We start from the raw sequence: 16,692 nt of genomic DNA on the forward strand, positions 1-16,692 counted from the left end.
GATGCACAAGTTTAACACTAACTTCAGAGATGTGTAAAACCCAAATGGTAACCAAAGTCTCCAAAGTATAAATTCCCAAGGAGAGAAAACAGCATGGTGAGGCAATAAGCTCCTCGCATCAGACAAGTTCCATCCCTCCAACTACCCATGCCACTAGTTAGGTTTCTTTCATCATCTGTTGTTATTGTAAATAATTTTAGAATTTAATTATGTCTGATTGCATGCTCACTGTGATTTATAACACATATTCAATAAAAAACTGGTCAAGAGCCCTTTAAGGAATGGGAAAATATACATATTGTGATGGTTAATACTGAGTGTTAACTTTATTGGATTGAAGGATGCAAAGCATTATTCTGGGTGTGTCTGTGAGGGTACTGCCAAAGGAAATTAACATTTGAGTCAGTGGACTGGGAAAGGCAGACCACCTTCAATCTGCATGGGCATAACCTCATAAGCTGCCAGCACAGCCAGAATAAAAGCAGTTAGAAGAACATGAAAAGACTAGATTGGCTTAGCCTTTCAGCCTTCCATCTGTGTGGGATGCTTCTGGTCCTCCAACATCAGACTCCAAGCTCTTCAGCTTTGGGACTCGGACTGGCTTCCTTGCTCTTCAGCTTGCAGATGGCCTATTGTAGGACCTCACCTTGTGACCGTGTGAATCAATACTCCTTAATAAACTCCCCTTTATATATACATCTATCCTATTAGTTCTGTGCCTCTAGAGAACCCTAACTAATACAGATTTGGTACCAGGAATGGTACAGAATATTAGAGGAACAGAATATTAAGGATGGAGTTATTTTGTTGGTTTTGGGGTTTGGATTAGACCCTCAAATGCTAAGGACTCTACTTCTAATAGTATGGACAACACTGATAGTCCTTGGCGTGAACTGTTTAGAGAGTTATGCAAAATAAATGCATTTGGCACTCCTGATTCACTGCTTTGACAGGCAAGGAGCTTAGTGACTCTATACATAAAACCTTTGACCATATGTGGAGAACCAAGGAATATAATGAAGTTGGATGGTTGCTCCTAAGTTCACTAGGCAAAGTGATAAAAGAAAATGATAAACTAAGCAGATGATAAGCCTCAAATCTTCTCACATTGCCCTGAGTGAGAGTCTTTTCTCCTGTACAGAAAGAGATGAAATCGTGGAAAATCAGACACAAGTTCTTATCATGTGAGTGGCTAACCTGCAACAAAAGGCATATATACACACAGCATTGCCATGTGTCTACTTTTAAAGTGAGAGCATTGATTGGAAAAGAATGGGACCCTGCAACATGGAATGGGGACATGTGGGAGGACCCTGACAAAGCTGAGGGCACTGAGGTTGTAAACTCTGATGCGTCTTTTTTGTCAGAAGAAACAGCTTCCCCATCCCAGTAGTGGCAACATCCCCTCCTGACCCATGCTGACATCAGCCTTTCCACCTTTGTCTGGGGAAATAAACCCTGTGTTGCCTGAGGCAGGAGTGATGGTCTGCCTCCCCTGAGGCAGCTGCCAGGCAAGACAATGTTGATTTTCCTCAGGACCCATCCCCCAACACCTCTGTTTGGGTCCAGAAAATATACCCTTGACCAATACTTTCAGAAACAGATTTGTGAGGGCAGCACTTGTATCTTTGAAGAGCCCTGTGACTGCTCTTCTCTGTATGCCAAATCTGACACTGGGAACTGTGGTCATTCAACTACAAAGTGTGAATGCAATTGGAGTAACTAGATACTCAGATGGCAGGAGCCAAGGGTAGCACTCAACCATCAAAGACAAGGTAGGCATAGCTACGATAATGGACAGCAGAGGCAAAGCAGCAATCAGAATAGTCTGACTCATGTAGATCTCTGGCATTGGCTAATTAATCACAGTGTTCCTAGAAGTGAAACTGATAGGATGCCTAATGTATTATTACTTAATTTGTATAAGCAGAAAAATTCCAGGTTGAGTGGACAAAAGACCAATTTGAATTATTAAAACAGAGAATCATGGCCCCTCAATCAACTTCCAGACCTGAGACAGTTTATAGACCCAGAACCCATTGAACGAAGGGGAAGTTGGGTCCTCTTGAGAAAGGACCCCACCACATTATCGACAAATTTATGCTCTTACTCTTTCTCCCATCCTTCCCCAAGGAGACCTCCAGCCTTTTACCAGGGTAACTGTGCACTGGAGGAAGGAAAAAATGATCAGACATTTCAGGAACTACTGGACACTGGCTCTGAGCTGACACTGATTCCAGGGAACACAACACGTCATTGTGGTCCTCCAATTTAAGCAGGGGCTCATGGAGGTCAGGTAATTATTGGAGTTTTAGCTCAAGTCCAACTTACAGTGGGTCCAGTGGGTCCCCGGACACATCCTGTGGCCATTTCCCCGGTACCAGAATGCATAATTGGCATAGACATACTTAGCAGCTGGCAGAACCCCCATATTGGCTCCGTGACTGGTAGGGTGAGGGCTACTATGGTGGGAAAGGCCAAATGGAAGCCACTAGAGCTGCCTCTACCTAGAAAAACAGTAAATCAAAATCAATATCACATCCCTGGAGTGACTGAAGAGATTAGTGCCATCATCAAGGACTTGAAAGACGCAGGAGTAGTGATTCCCACCACATTCCCGTTCAACTCTCCTGTTTGGCCCGTGCAGAAGACAGATGGATCTTGGAGAATGACAGCAAATTATCATAAGCTTAACCAAGTGGTGGCGACTCCAATTGCAGCTTCTATTCCACATGTGGTTTAATCGCTTGAACAAATTAACACATCTCCTGATACTTGGTATGCAGCCAATGATATGGCAAATCCTTTTTTTCTCCATTCTTGTCTGTAAGGCCCACCAAAAGCAATTTGCCTTCAGCTGGCAAGGTCAGCAATATACCTTTACTGTTCTACCTCAGCGGTATATCAACTCTCTGGCCTTGTGTCATAATCCTGTTCTGAGAGAGCTTGATTGCTTTCCCCTTTCACAAGGTATCACACTGCTCCATTACATCGATGACATTACGCTGATTGGATCCTGTGAGTATGAAGTAGCAAACACACTGGACTTACTGATGAAACATTTGTGTGCCAGAGGATAGGAAATAAATTCAACTAAAATTCAGGGACCTTCCACCTCAGTAAAATTTCTAGGGCTCCAGTGGTGTGGGGATTGTCGAGATACTCCCTCTAAGGAAGGTAAAGGGTAAGTTGCTGCATTTGGCCCCTTCCACAACAAAGAAAGCAGCATAACACCTAGTGGGCCTATTTGGATTTTGGAGGTAACACATTCCACATTTGCGTGTGTTACTCTGGCCCATCTATCAAGTGACCCAAAAGGCTGCTAGTTTTGAGTGGAGTCCAGAGTAGGAGAAGACTCTACAACAGGTCCAGACTGCTGTGCAAGCTGCTCTGCCACTTGGTCCATATAACCCAGCAGATCCAGTGGTGCCTGAGGTGTCAGTGGCAGATAGAGATGCTCTTTGGAGCCTTTGGCAGGCACCCATAGGTGAATCACAGCAAAAGCTTCTAGGATTTTGGAGAAAGGACCTGCCATCTTCTGCAGATAACTACTCTCCTTTTGAGAGATAGCTCTTGACCTGTTACTGGGCTTTAGTGGAAACTGAATGTTTGACCATGGGTCAAGTTACCATGCAACCTAAACTGCCTATCATGAAATGGGTACTTTCTGACCCATCTAGCCATAAACTGGGGCGTGCACAGCAGCGTTCCATCATCAAATGGAAGTGGCATATATGTGTTTGGGCTCAAGCAGGTCCTGAAGGTACCAGTAAGTTTCATGAGGAAGTGGCTCAAATGCCCATGTCCATCATCTCCACTCCTGCCAGCCTGCCTTCTCTCCCACAGCGTGCACTGATGGTCTCATTGGGAGTTTCCTACAATCAGTTGACAGAGGAAGAGGAGACTAGGGCCTGGTTCACAGATGGTTCTGCACCATATGCAGGCACCACCTGAAAGTGGACAGCTGCAGCACTACAGCACCTACAGCCCCTTTCCTTTTTAGTTTTTATTTATATACGTATTTTTTGAAACAGAGTTTTACTCTTGTTGCCAAGGCTGGAGTGCAATGGCATGATTTGGGCTCACAGCAACCTCTGCCTCCTGGGTTCAAATGATTCTCCTGCCTCAGCCTCCCGAGTAGCTGGGATTATAGGCATGCACCACCATGCAGTTAATTTTGTATTTTTAGTAGAGATGGGGTTTCTCCATGTTGGTCAGGCTGGTCTTGAATTCTTGACCTCAGGTGATCTGCCTGACTTGGTCTTGCAAAGTGCTAGGATTACAGGCATGAGCCAGCACCCCCAGTCCCTCTATACCCCCTTTCTAGGACATCCCTGAAGGACAGCAGTGAAGGGAAATCTTCCCAATGGGCAGAACTTTGACCAGGGTACCTGGTTGTGCACTCTGCATGGAAGGAGTAATGGCCAGATGTGTGATCACATACTGAATAACAGGCTGTGGCCAATGGTTTGGCTGGATGGTCAGGGACTTGGAAGAAGCATGACTGGAAAAATGGTGAAAAAGAAATCTGGGGAAGAGGTATGTGGATGGACCTCTGTGAGTGGTCAAAAACTGAAGATATTTGTATTCCATATGAGTTTTCACCAATGGGTGACCTCCACAGAGTAGGATTTTAATAATCAAGTGGATAGGATTACTTGTTCTGTGGACAACACACAGCCTCTTTCCCCAGCCACCCCTGCCATCGCCCAATGGGCCCATGAACAAAGTGGCCACGGTGGCAGGAATAGAGGTTATGCAAGGGTTCAGCAACATGGACTTCCACTCACAAGGCTGACCTGGCTATGGCCTCTGCTGAGTGCCCAATTTGCCACCAGCAGAGGCCAACACCGAGCCCTTAATATGGCACCGTTCTTTGGGGTGATCAGCCAGCTACTTGGTGGCAGGTTGATTACACTTGACCCCTTCCATCATGGAAAGGGCAGTGGTTTGTCCTCACTGGAACAGACACTTACTCCAGATATGGGCTTGCCTATCCTGCATGCAATGCTTCTGCCAAGACTATCATACATGGACTTTTGGAATGCCTTATCCACCGTCACGGTATTCCACACAGCATTGCCTCTGATGAAGGCACTCACTTTACGGCTAAAGAAGTGCAGCAGTGGGCTCATGCTCACGAAATTCACTGGTCTTACCATGTTACCCATCATCCTGAAGCAGCTGGATTGATAGAACAGTGGAATGGCCTTTTGAAGTCACAATGACAACACCAACTAGGTGACAATACTTTGCAGGGCTGGGGAAAAGTTCTCCAGAGGGCTGTGTATGCTCTGAATCAGCATCCAATATATGGTACTCTTTCTCCCATAGCCAGGATTCACAGGTTCACGTATCAAGAGGTGGAAGTGGAAGTGGCACCACTCACCATCATCCCTAGAAACCCACTGGCAAAAGTTTTGCTTCCTGTTCCCACAACATTAAGCTCTGCTGGTCTAAAGGTCTTAGTTGCAAAGAAAGGAACCTGTCACTAGGAGACACAACAATTTCATTAAACTGTAAGTTAATATTGCCACCTGGCCACTTTGGGGTCCTCCTACCTTTAAGTCAACAGGCCAAGAAGGGAATTGCAGTGTTGGCTTGGGTGAATGACCTGGACTATCAAGATGAAATCAGTCTACTACTCCACAACGGAGGTAAGGAAGAGTACGCATGAAATACAGGAGATCTCTTAGGGTATCTCTTAGTATTACCATGCCCTGTAATTGAGGTAAATGGAAAACCACAACAGCACAATCCAGGCAGGACTACAAACGGCCCAAACCCTTCAGGAATGAAGGTCTGGGTGCCTCTACCAGGTAAAAAAAACACAAACAGCTGAAGTGCTTGCTGAAGGCAAAGGAAATAAAGAATGGGTAGTAGAAGTAGGTAGTCATCAAGTCCAGCTGTGGTCACGTGACCATGTGCAGAAACAAGAACTGTAATTGTCATGACTATTTCTTCCTTATTTTGTTAAGAACATATTTGTGCATATATACACTTGTACTAAGAAAATATCTTCATCTTATTTCCTTTTTCCTTTATCATGCGACACAAGATTTATTGACTTCACATCAGCATTTAAGTGTTGTTAACTTCACGTAACAGCATTTGGGTTGGGGACTGGTACTTTCTGGTTGTACAAAGGATAGTTGTATTATGTTAGGCATAATTATGACCTTATTATTGTCTTTATTTGAAGATTATGTATGATTTCAGGAGATGTGTATGAGTTCAAATTGACAAGCGGTGGACTTGTGATGGTTAATACTAACTGTCAACTTGATTGGATTGAAGGATGCAAAGTATTCTTCCTGGGTGTGTCTGTGAGGGTGTTGCCAAAGGAAATTAACATTTGAGTCAGTGGACTGGTAAAGGCAGACCCACACTCAATCTGGGCAGGAACAATCTTATCAGTTCCCAGCAGGGTCAGAATAAAAGCAGGGAGAAGAACATGAAAAGGCTAGACTGGCTTAACCTTTCAGTCTTCCATCTGTGTGAGATGCTTCCTGCCCTCCAACATCAGACTCCAAGTTCTTCAGCTTTGGGGCTCAGACTGGCTTCCTTGCTCTTTAGCTTGCAGACAGCCTACGGTGGGACCTCACCTTGTGACCGTGTGAGTCAATACTTCTTAATAAACTCCCCTTTATATATACATCTATCCTATAGTTCTGTCCCTCTAGAGAACCCTCATACACATATCAATCTCCATCAAGAGATTTCTGGGCCCTGTGCAATGGCTCCCACCTGTAATCCCAGCACTTTGGGAGGCCGAGGTGGGCGGATCATGAGGTCAGGAGATTGAGATCATCCTGGCCAACATGGTGAAACCTCGCCTCTACGAAAAATACAAAAATTAGCTGGGTGTGATGGCACGCACCTATAGTCCCAAATACTTGGGAGGCAGAGGCAGGAGAATCACCTGAACTCGGGAAATGGAGGTTGCAGGGAGGCAGAGGTTGCAATGAGCCAAGATCACATCACTGCACTCCAGCCTGGTGACAGAGCCAGACTGTCTCAAAAAAAAAAAAAAAAAAAAAAAGGATATCTGGACACAAATTAAGTATATCTACATTTTTATTATTTAACACCTACTTTATTACTTTAGGGAAAAAATATGTGCTCATAAAACAATATTAAGGCACAAAAGGCAGTCAAGAGAGTCTACTCGCCATCTGACTTTTTACAAGCCCATAAATAATATGCAATTTATAAAGAGAAGTCATTGGAACGTGAGCTGACTGATCCCATATACATATATTACATTCCAAATATACTATTTTAAATTGGGTTGCAGCAACAATAACAGAATGAGCTTTCCCTCCCTCCCTTCCTCCCTCCCTCCCTTCCTTCCTTCCTCTCTTCCTCTCTTTCTCTCTTGATGGAGTCTTGCTCTGTCACCCAGGCTGGAGTGCAGTGGCACAATCTTGGCTCACCACAACTGCCACCTCATGGGTTCAAGCAATTATCCTGTGTCAGCCTCCCAAGTAGCCTACAGGCACACACCACCACATCCGCCTAATTTTTTGTATTTTAGTAGAGATGGGGTTTCACCGTGTTGCCCAGGCTGGTCTCGAACTCCTGTGTTCAGGCAATCTGCCCACCTTGGCCTCCCAAAGTCCTGGAATTACAGGCGAGAGTCACTGCGCCCAGCCAGAATGAACTTTCTTAATTGTTCCTATATATAGTAGAAGATTGTATTGATACATATATTTGGGGGGGGTACACATATACATGCAGTTTTGACATAGAATAAGGAAGTGAAGTAATTCTTAAATTAAATTATATTATTTTGTATATAATTTATTATGCAATTTGGCAATTATAAAGAAAGCCAAAAACTGCAAACAGTCCCCCTAAATACAAAAACATTAAGAAACACTAAAAGACTCCAACACTTCTATAAGGATGATGACCAGCACCATTAAATTTAGGACTGTGGCCACTTTAAATCTGAGTGAACAGAAGCAAAATGAGGAGAATCTTCAAAATAAGCACATAATTTTAATATTACATTGCAACATTTTCTATATAAGCACTATCTAATGGAACTTTTTGTGATAATCATTCTTGAGCACCAGGCGTTTTGGCTAGTTCTTCAGAAAAAGGGGAGTTTTAAGGTCATTTTATTTAATTTAAATAGTTACATGGGGCTACAGTATTATACAGTGAAAATTCAGACTATTATACAATATTCCCACAAGTTTTAGAGTAAGAACTTTTTACCTCAAAGTTACTACCCAGAACACCATACATAACACCTTGCTTGATACAATACTTGTGAAGCACAGTGCTTGAACAACACAGGGGTTAGGGTTTGACCCCTAAGTAGTCAGAAATCTGAGTAAAACTTTTGACTCCAGAAAATCTTAACTACTAACAGCCTACTGTTGACTGTTTAATTGAGACTAAACAGTCAATTAACACAAATGTTGTATGTTACACGTATCATATACTCTATTCTTACAATAAAGTAAGTGACAGAAAAGTTATTAAGGAAATCGTAACGAAGAGAAAATATATTTACTAGTCATTACGTAAAAGTGGATCATCAAAAACGTCTTCATCGTAAAGGTCTTCATCCTCATCATCTTCACATTGAGGAGGAGGAGGAGAAAGAACCTTGCTGTCTCTGGATGTCAGAGGCAGAAGTGGAGGAGATGGGAGGGGAAGCAAAAGAGGCAGGCACACCTGGTGTAACTTTATGGCAATGCATGGTAATTTCTGCCTGACATTTTTGCTTTTTTGTTTCTCTAAAAATGTTTCTGTATGGTACCAACATTTTCTCCACCATTTTCTGTAGTGTCATTGTCTCTATCATAGAAGGATCCACGTGGTAAAAGAAGTCAAAAGGAGTCTTGAATAACCGGAACCTCTACCAGACTCTAATGTCAACCTGTTTTCCAGCACTGTTTCTTTCACATCTTCTTCCTCACTGTCTGTCATTGGTTAAGAAGCACTCATCTATCAAGTTATCTTCTGCTAATCCCTCTGGTGTGGTGTCTATTAACTCTGGAATCTATATTTAGAAACCTTTCACTCCATACCTTTTTTCTTCATCATATCCACAATCTCTCTCATGATTTCCTTTATTTGCCTATGAAGTCATGCACAACATCTGATACAGTTTTCTCTAGAAGGAATGAATTGTTTTGAGTCTGATGGCTTTCATTTTTTTTCTATAACAACGATGGCATCTTCAATGGTGTAATCCTTCCAGATTTTCATGATATTCTATTTATCGGGGTTCTCTTCCATAGTGTTACAATCTTGTCCATACAGTATTATGTGAAATGAGCCTTTAAGGTCCAGAAGCCAAACTGGAATCTTTGTGTTTGGAGGCAAGTAGACCACTTCAACACCTTTCGTGTTGAACTCATGGGGTTCTGGGTAGCTAGAGGCATTGTTCAATATAAAAATAACTTTAAAAGACAGTCCCTTTACTAGCAATGTACTTCCTGACTTCAGGGACAAAACATCCATGTATCTAGTCCAGGAAAAGAACTCTTGTCTAGGCCTTCTTGTACAACAAAAAGGCTGGCAGTTGGTGTTTATTTTTTCCCTTCAACACTCAGGGTGTTAACAACGTTATACACAGAGGCAGCCCTTACTGCATTTGCACAAAACAGTATAGCTAGCCTATCCCTTCCTGCCTCAAATACTAGTGCTTGCTTCTCTTCCTTACTACTAAATGTCCTTTATGGCACTTTTTTTTTTTTTTTCCAGAATAAAGCACGTTGCATTAAAACCTTGTTCAGGCACATATACTTGCTCCTCTATAATTTTCTCAATGGCATCTAGAACTCATCTCTGCTGGTCCACAGAAGCTGCTTCTACTTTTGATATTTTTTGAAAGCCAAACCTCTTCCTTAAATGATCAAGCCATCCTTTTCCGGCATACATTCTCTAGCTGTAGGTCCTTCACTATCCTTCTGCTTTGTCATATAATGACTTCGCTTTTTCTTAATATTAGGGTCTATAGATACACATTTCTTATAGCAATCTTGCACCCACAGAAAAGCTGCATTTTTAAGGCGAGATCAAAGTTTTTCACAAAAAGTGCAAGGGTTTTGCTCCTGCTGGCGTAGCTGCAGCAACAGCGTCACAAATTTCTTTTTCAACAGTGGTTCTTACACTGGATGAATTTCTCTTGAAATGGTGGGCAACTGCAGCTGCAGACCTCAATCTGCGGTACACATCAAGCAATTCAACTTTTTCCTAATGTCATAACGTTGCTTCTTGGGAGCACTTCTAGTGTCACTAATGACACGCTGTATGGGTCTCACGGTATTACTCAAGGTTAATGGTATCACACTAAACATCACAAAAACTATGTGAGAACCACAAGATATAACGCAATTCACTGGAGAAAGAAACTGCTCACAGGGAGATGATAAGCATCACAGGGCATTTTAAAGTGGTGCGCGCAACAGTAACGCTCACTGGAAGAGGCTAAGAAATTATTACAGTAATACAGTATGCACTACAGTTAACTTCGTGCAGCTATGATTTAACACCGCATGTTTACATGTTTACATTTCTTTCCACTACAAATGGCACCATGTATAGTCTATAAGTGTGTAAGTTTTTATCAATTTTAACTTTTTATAATAGATTCATGTATATTTTATGGTAGTAAATGATAAAACAGACTATTATCTATATATATTGTATACATTCCTCATATACCTAACTTTTTCTTATTTTCTTAAAGTATTTCCAGGCTACCTGGTGCGTCCACAAATTTTTTAAATTCCTGCAATTCTCAAAAAAAAAAAAAAAAATCCAGTATATTTATTGAAAAACCATCCACGTCTAAGTGGGCTCATGCAGTTCAAATCCGTGTTGTTCAAGAATAGGCTGTAATCTGTTCACAAATTGTGAGAAAGATTAATTTGAAGTTTGAAAAAAAAACCTACCTTTGCAACTGGAGTATTACATAACTGATGTGATTTTTAAAAATATCTACTTCCTTTACAAGGCATGATTTTCATTTTCTAGCAAACAAATTGTTTTTCACAGAATAATAAATCCACTCTAAAATAATATCTTAAAAATATTAGACTGCATACCAAATTTACCAGAATGACAGGACACAAAATCACCAAGAACTTTTGCAGCCTAAATTTGGAGCTTGTTGTGTTTTAAAATCCCACAAATCAATCAATAAAATTAAATTAATAAACATAAGACTGGCGGTAAGGCTATCTTATCTGTGAGCATTCCCAGCCTCACTGCGGAACACAGCACCTCGCCAAGCACACGCGCCTCTGCACTTGGCTGATGTCCCCGCACGGCTGGCGCCGCCCCCTTACCTTTCTCGCTGACGCTCTCGCTCTCCAGTTCCACGTCCTCGCAGCTGGTGTACTCGGGCGTCGACACGCCCTCCTCTTCAGAGCTGCTCACCGACATCTGCCGCTTCTTTCCGCCCCTCTTGGACCGGTGCGGCTTGGGCGGGGACGGCCGCACCGACTCGGACTGGTCTGAGCTCAGAGAGTCGTTCCGCAGCATGGTCTCCACCTTCTCGCGCTTGGCCTTCCGCATGAGGACCGCCGAGCTGGGGTCCAGGCGGCTCTGCTTCCTGAGGGGCTCCTGGGCTTTGAGCTCCGTGGCTTCTGCGGGAACCGGCCCATGCCTGGGCGCCGGTGGGCTGTGGTTCGTTAGCTGCTTGGCGCCCGGCGCCCTGGTCTCCGCAGTCCTCTCAGCCGAACAGGCCCGCGGCGAGTCCGGCGGCGAGGCCCTGGCCGCCGCCGGCGCGCGTTTGCCGGCCTTGCCCTCCGGCAGCGCCGCGCCCGCCTCGGTGCGCGGGAGCGCCACGTCGCTGTGGCGCCGCTCGTGCCTCGCGCGGGACACCCGGGCGTGCATGCGCATCTGCTGCTCCTCAGGCGGCGGTTTCACCGGGTACCGAGCCAGGTTCGGGTCGCTGCGGTACCTGGTCTGATATTCCTCCTCCTTTCTTTGCTTTTCCTCATCCGCCACTTTGCCCTCATCCCTTTTTTCCGGCGTGTCTGGGTAATCCTGTGATCGCCCTTTCTCAAGCCTTCGGCTTTCCCGCCTTTCTTTACGTTCCCGTTCTTCGACGGCCCCCTCCCCCGGCTGCGCTGAGGTCTTTGGCACGCGTTTCCTCTCGCTCTTAAGGGCTCCTTTGCCATTCTGCTCGGAAAGCCCTGGGGTCTTCTTTCTATGGTATACAAAGAAACGTCAAGGAGAGCAATTTATAAACTTATAGACATAAAAAACATGTTTTCTTCTCATTCCAGTCTTAAATCATTTCAGTTACAATAATTAGTTATAGGGATTTGGATCTGAAGGTGGAACTGTAAAGGAGTTGGAATTTTACAATGTAAGGGATCTAATGGGAACACATACTAATTATTACCAAATACAGTTTTCATAAGAGTGTGATGATTGTACTACATTTAGCAGCTCACTGAAGCGTAGTTGCTCTTGTTAGAAGTTTACATTGAATCAATTTACTTTTCTTGAAATGTTGATAAATACCTTGCAGGGTTCATGTGAGGATTAGAGAGACACCATCTGTGAAGATGTTTTATGAAAGGGTAGAGTGTCGTGCAAATGGAAGGAGTTCTCCAGTGTCTCTGATTCTTTGTTCTACTAATTATACTTTTTCTCATCTCTACCTTTAATTTTCTGTTTCTAACTCCTTGACAGTGTACAAAATATGGTCAAGAATTCTTCAGTAATTTAAAACAGAGTGTCTCTTTCAATCTTGCTTCTCCCTGAAGTTGGCCAGCTCTTTACACCGGCCACCTCTCTTCCTGCTCCTGTACCTCCCAATTCCTCATTGCTTTCCTATGAATTTATATCATTAGTAAAAGTATTCCTCCCTATCAGTCTTCTTCAAATTTTAACTAAAAAGTCAGAACAAAAAGTCTCTATTCAGCCCTCGTTCTTGAAATTTTTGTAGTTGTTCACTATATGTCAAAAACAGAACTCTTTTCTCTTTAGAAACTTTACAGCTCCAAATTCTCTATCTTATTTAAAGATACCATCTTCCAACCAGTTCCAAACTGCATCTTCAGTATTTTTGTCTCTTCTTCTCTCACAACAATTTGTCACCAAATGCTATTAATTCTACCTTCCCCGAGATATCTCTGGTGTCCTTTCTATCCTTTCTCCAAATAGCTTAGGTACACTCATTCTCTCGTACTGCTGTCTTATATGCTGTGTAGCTCCCCTGCAACTCCTGATTATCTTATAAAGCTTAATTCAGAAGTCACTTCCTCTTTCCTAGGGCTCTCAAAATACCATACATATTGCCTAGCTTTGATCAAATTAGCATCCTGGTTAATTGCCTAGGTGTCTGTCTTCCCTAGGATAGTGTGTGGTCTCTTCCCTAGGATTTGTCAGAAAAGCAACCATGTATGTTCTAATCATCTTTATACCCTCTGGTTCCTGGCACAGTGTTTATACAATGTAAAATGTATATTACAATGCACAGTAAATATACAATGACTGCTGGCGTGAATAATAGCTACATTCACTGAAAGTCTACCATGTGCCAGCTTGGGAAGAACACATGTTCTCTTTTAATACCTGCCACAACCCTGCAAGTGAGTTTTTACTGACTATTGTGGAAGAGCCAGGACTAGAATCCAGACCTGTTTAACTTTGAGGTCCTTGATCTTTTACTGTATGGGCTTTGCTTGAAAGGGGGTTCAAAAGCTTTCCTTGGAGCCTCCTTTCTCCAAGTAATGGTTACATATATAAAAACAACAAGCCCAGTCTAGGTCCTAACAAAAGTCCTGGCCCCCAAACCATGAGCCTCGTGAGCCTGTCTTCCTTGTCAACACTTTTTCCCAGTGCATAGCTTCATGTTTGCCCATGAATACATTTTGGAATGAATCAATCAATCAAAGTAAATAATCTGATCATATTAGTCTCTGTTTAAATATTCAGTGGTTTCCCTTTCATCTACAATAAAAGCTATCAGATGTAACCTGTCCCTTCACTACCTCACCAGCCTTTTCTCCCCAACATTCCCTCTGCTACTTGCACTGTAGCCAGCAGCTATCCTTTAAGAGGCCCTCACCTTGGGCTTGTTCCTTCAGGCCATGTGCCTGTGCAAGATACCTGGAGCACCCATCCTACCCTTCTCCTGGTTAATTCCAAAGTCACTCTTTAGAGCTCAGCATAAAAGAAATGTCCTTAAAGAAGGCTTCTCTGATGTGTCCACATACTTTCTGATAGGTCAGATTCCCACATCACATCCTCTCAGAGCACACTTTTAATTAAAGGGCTAGGTTTATAAATGAAACATGATCTAAGAGCTGTTCTGAGTTCACTGTTGGAAGTTGGTAGCTCAGCTGGGTGACTTAGTTCGTGTTTACATCTGTGCTTGATATGAAAGAAATGCTTTCAACAAAGGTCTCCTAAGGAGTACATTCTAGAGATAGATAACACCCCTCAGACCTGTTGTTTTTCCATGTGGGATCTGAGAATTAGTACTTCCACATATTCCTTCCATTAATAGAAGTTAAATTCTTGAAAACGGGTTTGCTCTCCTAGCAAAATCTTGCCTTTTGCTTACAGGGTGAAAGAACTATTACCTCTCTCTAGGAGGTTCACTTCTAGACCTGGATGAAGCCTGCTTCTCTTCAGGCCCCAAGGCTTGCTGTAAGGGCTCAGCCCCTTTGCTCCTGTCTGGTGGTGCGCTGGGAGGAGCAGTGTCCTGGGAGGAGGCAGCTGCTGTGCTCAGGGGTGTCTGAGACCGCGATCGCTCTTGGAGTCGTGCTTTCTTTTCTCTTGGTACCTCAGAGCCAGCACCTGTAGCTGTATCACTCAGGGTTCCATCCTGACTTGTCTGTTGAGGGCCGCTTCCAAAGAACCATGCCCCAGATTTGGTTAAGATTTCTTGTTGCTTTCGACATAAATTGCATACCCACATAACCTATTTGAAGAAGAAAGAACAATATAAATTTTTATGCCCTCTTGTAAATAATTTTTCAGTATCTTAAAATACATTTAAGGAAAAAAGAACAGTATTCATTTTCATATTTATCCTTGCAAATTTCTTGAGAAAATGGTCCTCCCACAAGTCACAGTCAAATATATGAATGCCTAGACAGGGACTTGTCTGAGACTAGAGAACCTCTGGGCAGCCAGAATAGAGTTTTTTCTCAGCATTTCTAATTTGATGATTCTGTGTTTCCTTTTACCATATATCTGTCATATTTTTATAATTGACTCTGGAGTGTTAGCAAAAATGTTCTAAGCAAGGTAGTTAACTGATTAGAAAAATGTTACCAGGAAATAAAAGAAAAAAGAAAAATGTTACCCAGAACTACAGAATCAATATGTATATACATAAACCTCAGTACTTGCAAGTATTTTTAAAAAGTCTGTCTTTTCAAAAATCACCCACAATTAAAGGCAATATTAAAAATATTCTTATAGAAGAAACAAACATAAAAAAGTAGGCCCACAAAAAAGGTCAATCTGTATATTTTCTCTAGTTTCTTAGCAATAAACTAACCTTAAGCTTATTTATGCTATAAAATGTAATTTTCCATGCACATATTTACTAAAGCAATAAATGTGACTCTGAGTTTATTCATATGTGACCACTCCAATGTAATGTTTCCCAAGGAGAGCTATTTGGGAACCATCATTTAGCAACATATCCACTGATAAATTATAAGATGTAGCACCACTTAAACCTATATATCTGTTCTCCATTTGATGACCTTTAAAATGAATGTAATAATGAGGACGATTATCGTAATAAAAAATAATAATAGCAGCAATGACTAGCTGTCACAGGGCAAAGATAGGTGCTAAGAGCCCCATGAGCCATCTTTTCAAATATCCTCAGTACCTCTGTTTCTTTGTGCTGTGATTTTACATCACTGCCTCAGTTGCATTCCTCCAAAGGCACTTCAGGTGTTTTGTGTTTGTTTGTATTTCAGGAACTACCTCCACAGGAAAAGCTAATTACCAAACTCTAGGCTTCCTTTTCACAAATACTGACTCAATCAACAAGTACTCAAAAATATTGTATCAGGATGAATAAATCGTAGATATGTTAATTGAGAAGCAACAGAAAATAGTAAAAGCAGCATTGTTTAGTAGGTCAAATGAAGAAAACGAACTACTGAAAATATTCAGATAAATAAGGAAAAGCTGTAACTATAGCCATAGAATAAGATGAAGCTAAAATAAGAAAAAGACAGGAAAAAAGCAATACGTTTTTTTAAAAGGAAAATACTGCAGATGAATTAAGAACTGCTTTCCAGGCAAGAAAACTCAAATGAATTATAATATAGGAAAAATTAAGACTGAGGAGAAATAATTGCTGTAAAAAATTTAAAATTCATGAAGGTTAATTGATTTATTTAGACTCCCAGTCATAAAATGAAGTGTACTAGGTTCAAAAAAGCAGTTAGGTATAACATCTACACAAAGCATTATAACCGGGGCGGAGCAAGATGGCCGAATAGGAACAGCTGCAGTCTCCAACTCCCAGCGCGAAGGACACAGAAGACTGGTGATTTCTGCAGTTTGAACTGAGGTACTGGGGTCATCTCACTAGTGAGTGCCGGACAATCGGTGCTGGTCAGCTGTTGCGGCCCGACCAGCGAGAGCTGAACCAGGGCGAGGCATCGCCTCACCTGGGAAGCGCAAGGGGGAAGGGAATCCCTTTTCCTAACCAGGGGAACTGAGACACACAAC

General features: G+C 42.4%; 1 protein-coding gene across 2 annotated transcripts in view; it reads right to left on the reverse strand.

Annotated features, from left to right (window-relative positions):
- Positions 1–16,692, reverse strand: part of RIMS1 (regulating synaptic membrane exocytosis 1) — a 502,863-nt gene that overhangs the window by 216,161 nt on the left and 270,010 nt on the right. The window contains exons 5-6 of one of the 2 annotated variants that reach the window (XM_011957025.1): positions 14,571–14,911; positions 11,316–12,181 (exon numbers count right to left, since the gene is read on the reverse strand). In XM_011957025.1, the coding sequence (XP_011812415.1) occupies positions 11,316–12,181; positions 14,571–14,911 (1,207 nt within the window). Of the gene's footprint in view, positions 1–11,315; positions 12,182–14,570; positions 14,912–16,692 lie in introns of those variants that run through there. The other variant, XM_011957026.1, reaches the window with a different exon arrangement.

Source organism: Colobus angolensis, unplaced genomic scaffold (genome assembly GCF_000951035.1).
Source record: "Colobus angolensis palliatus isolate OR3802 unplaced genomic scaffold, Cang.pa_1.0 Scaffold431, whole genome shotgun sequence".
In the NCBI taxonomy this organism is placed as follows: Eukaryota; Metazoa; Chordata; class Mammalia; order Primates; family Cercopithecidae; genus Colobus; species Colobus angolensis.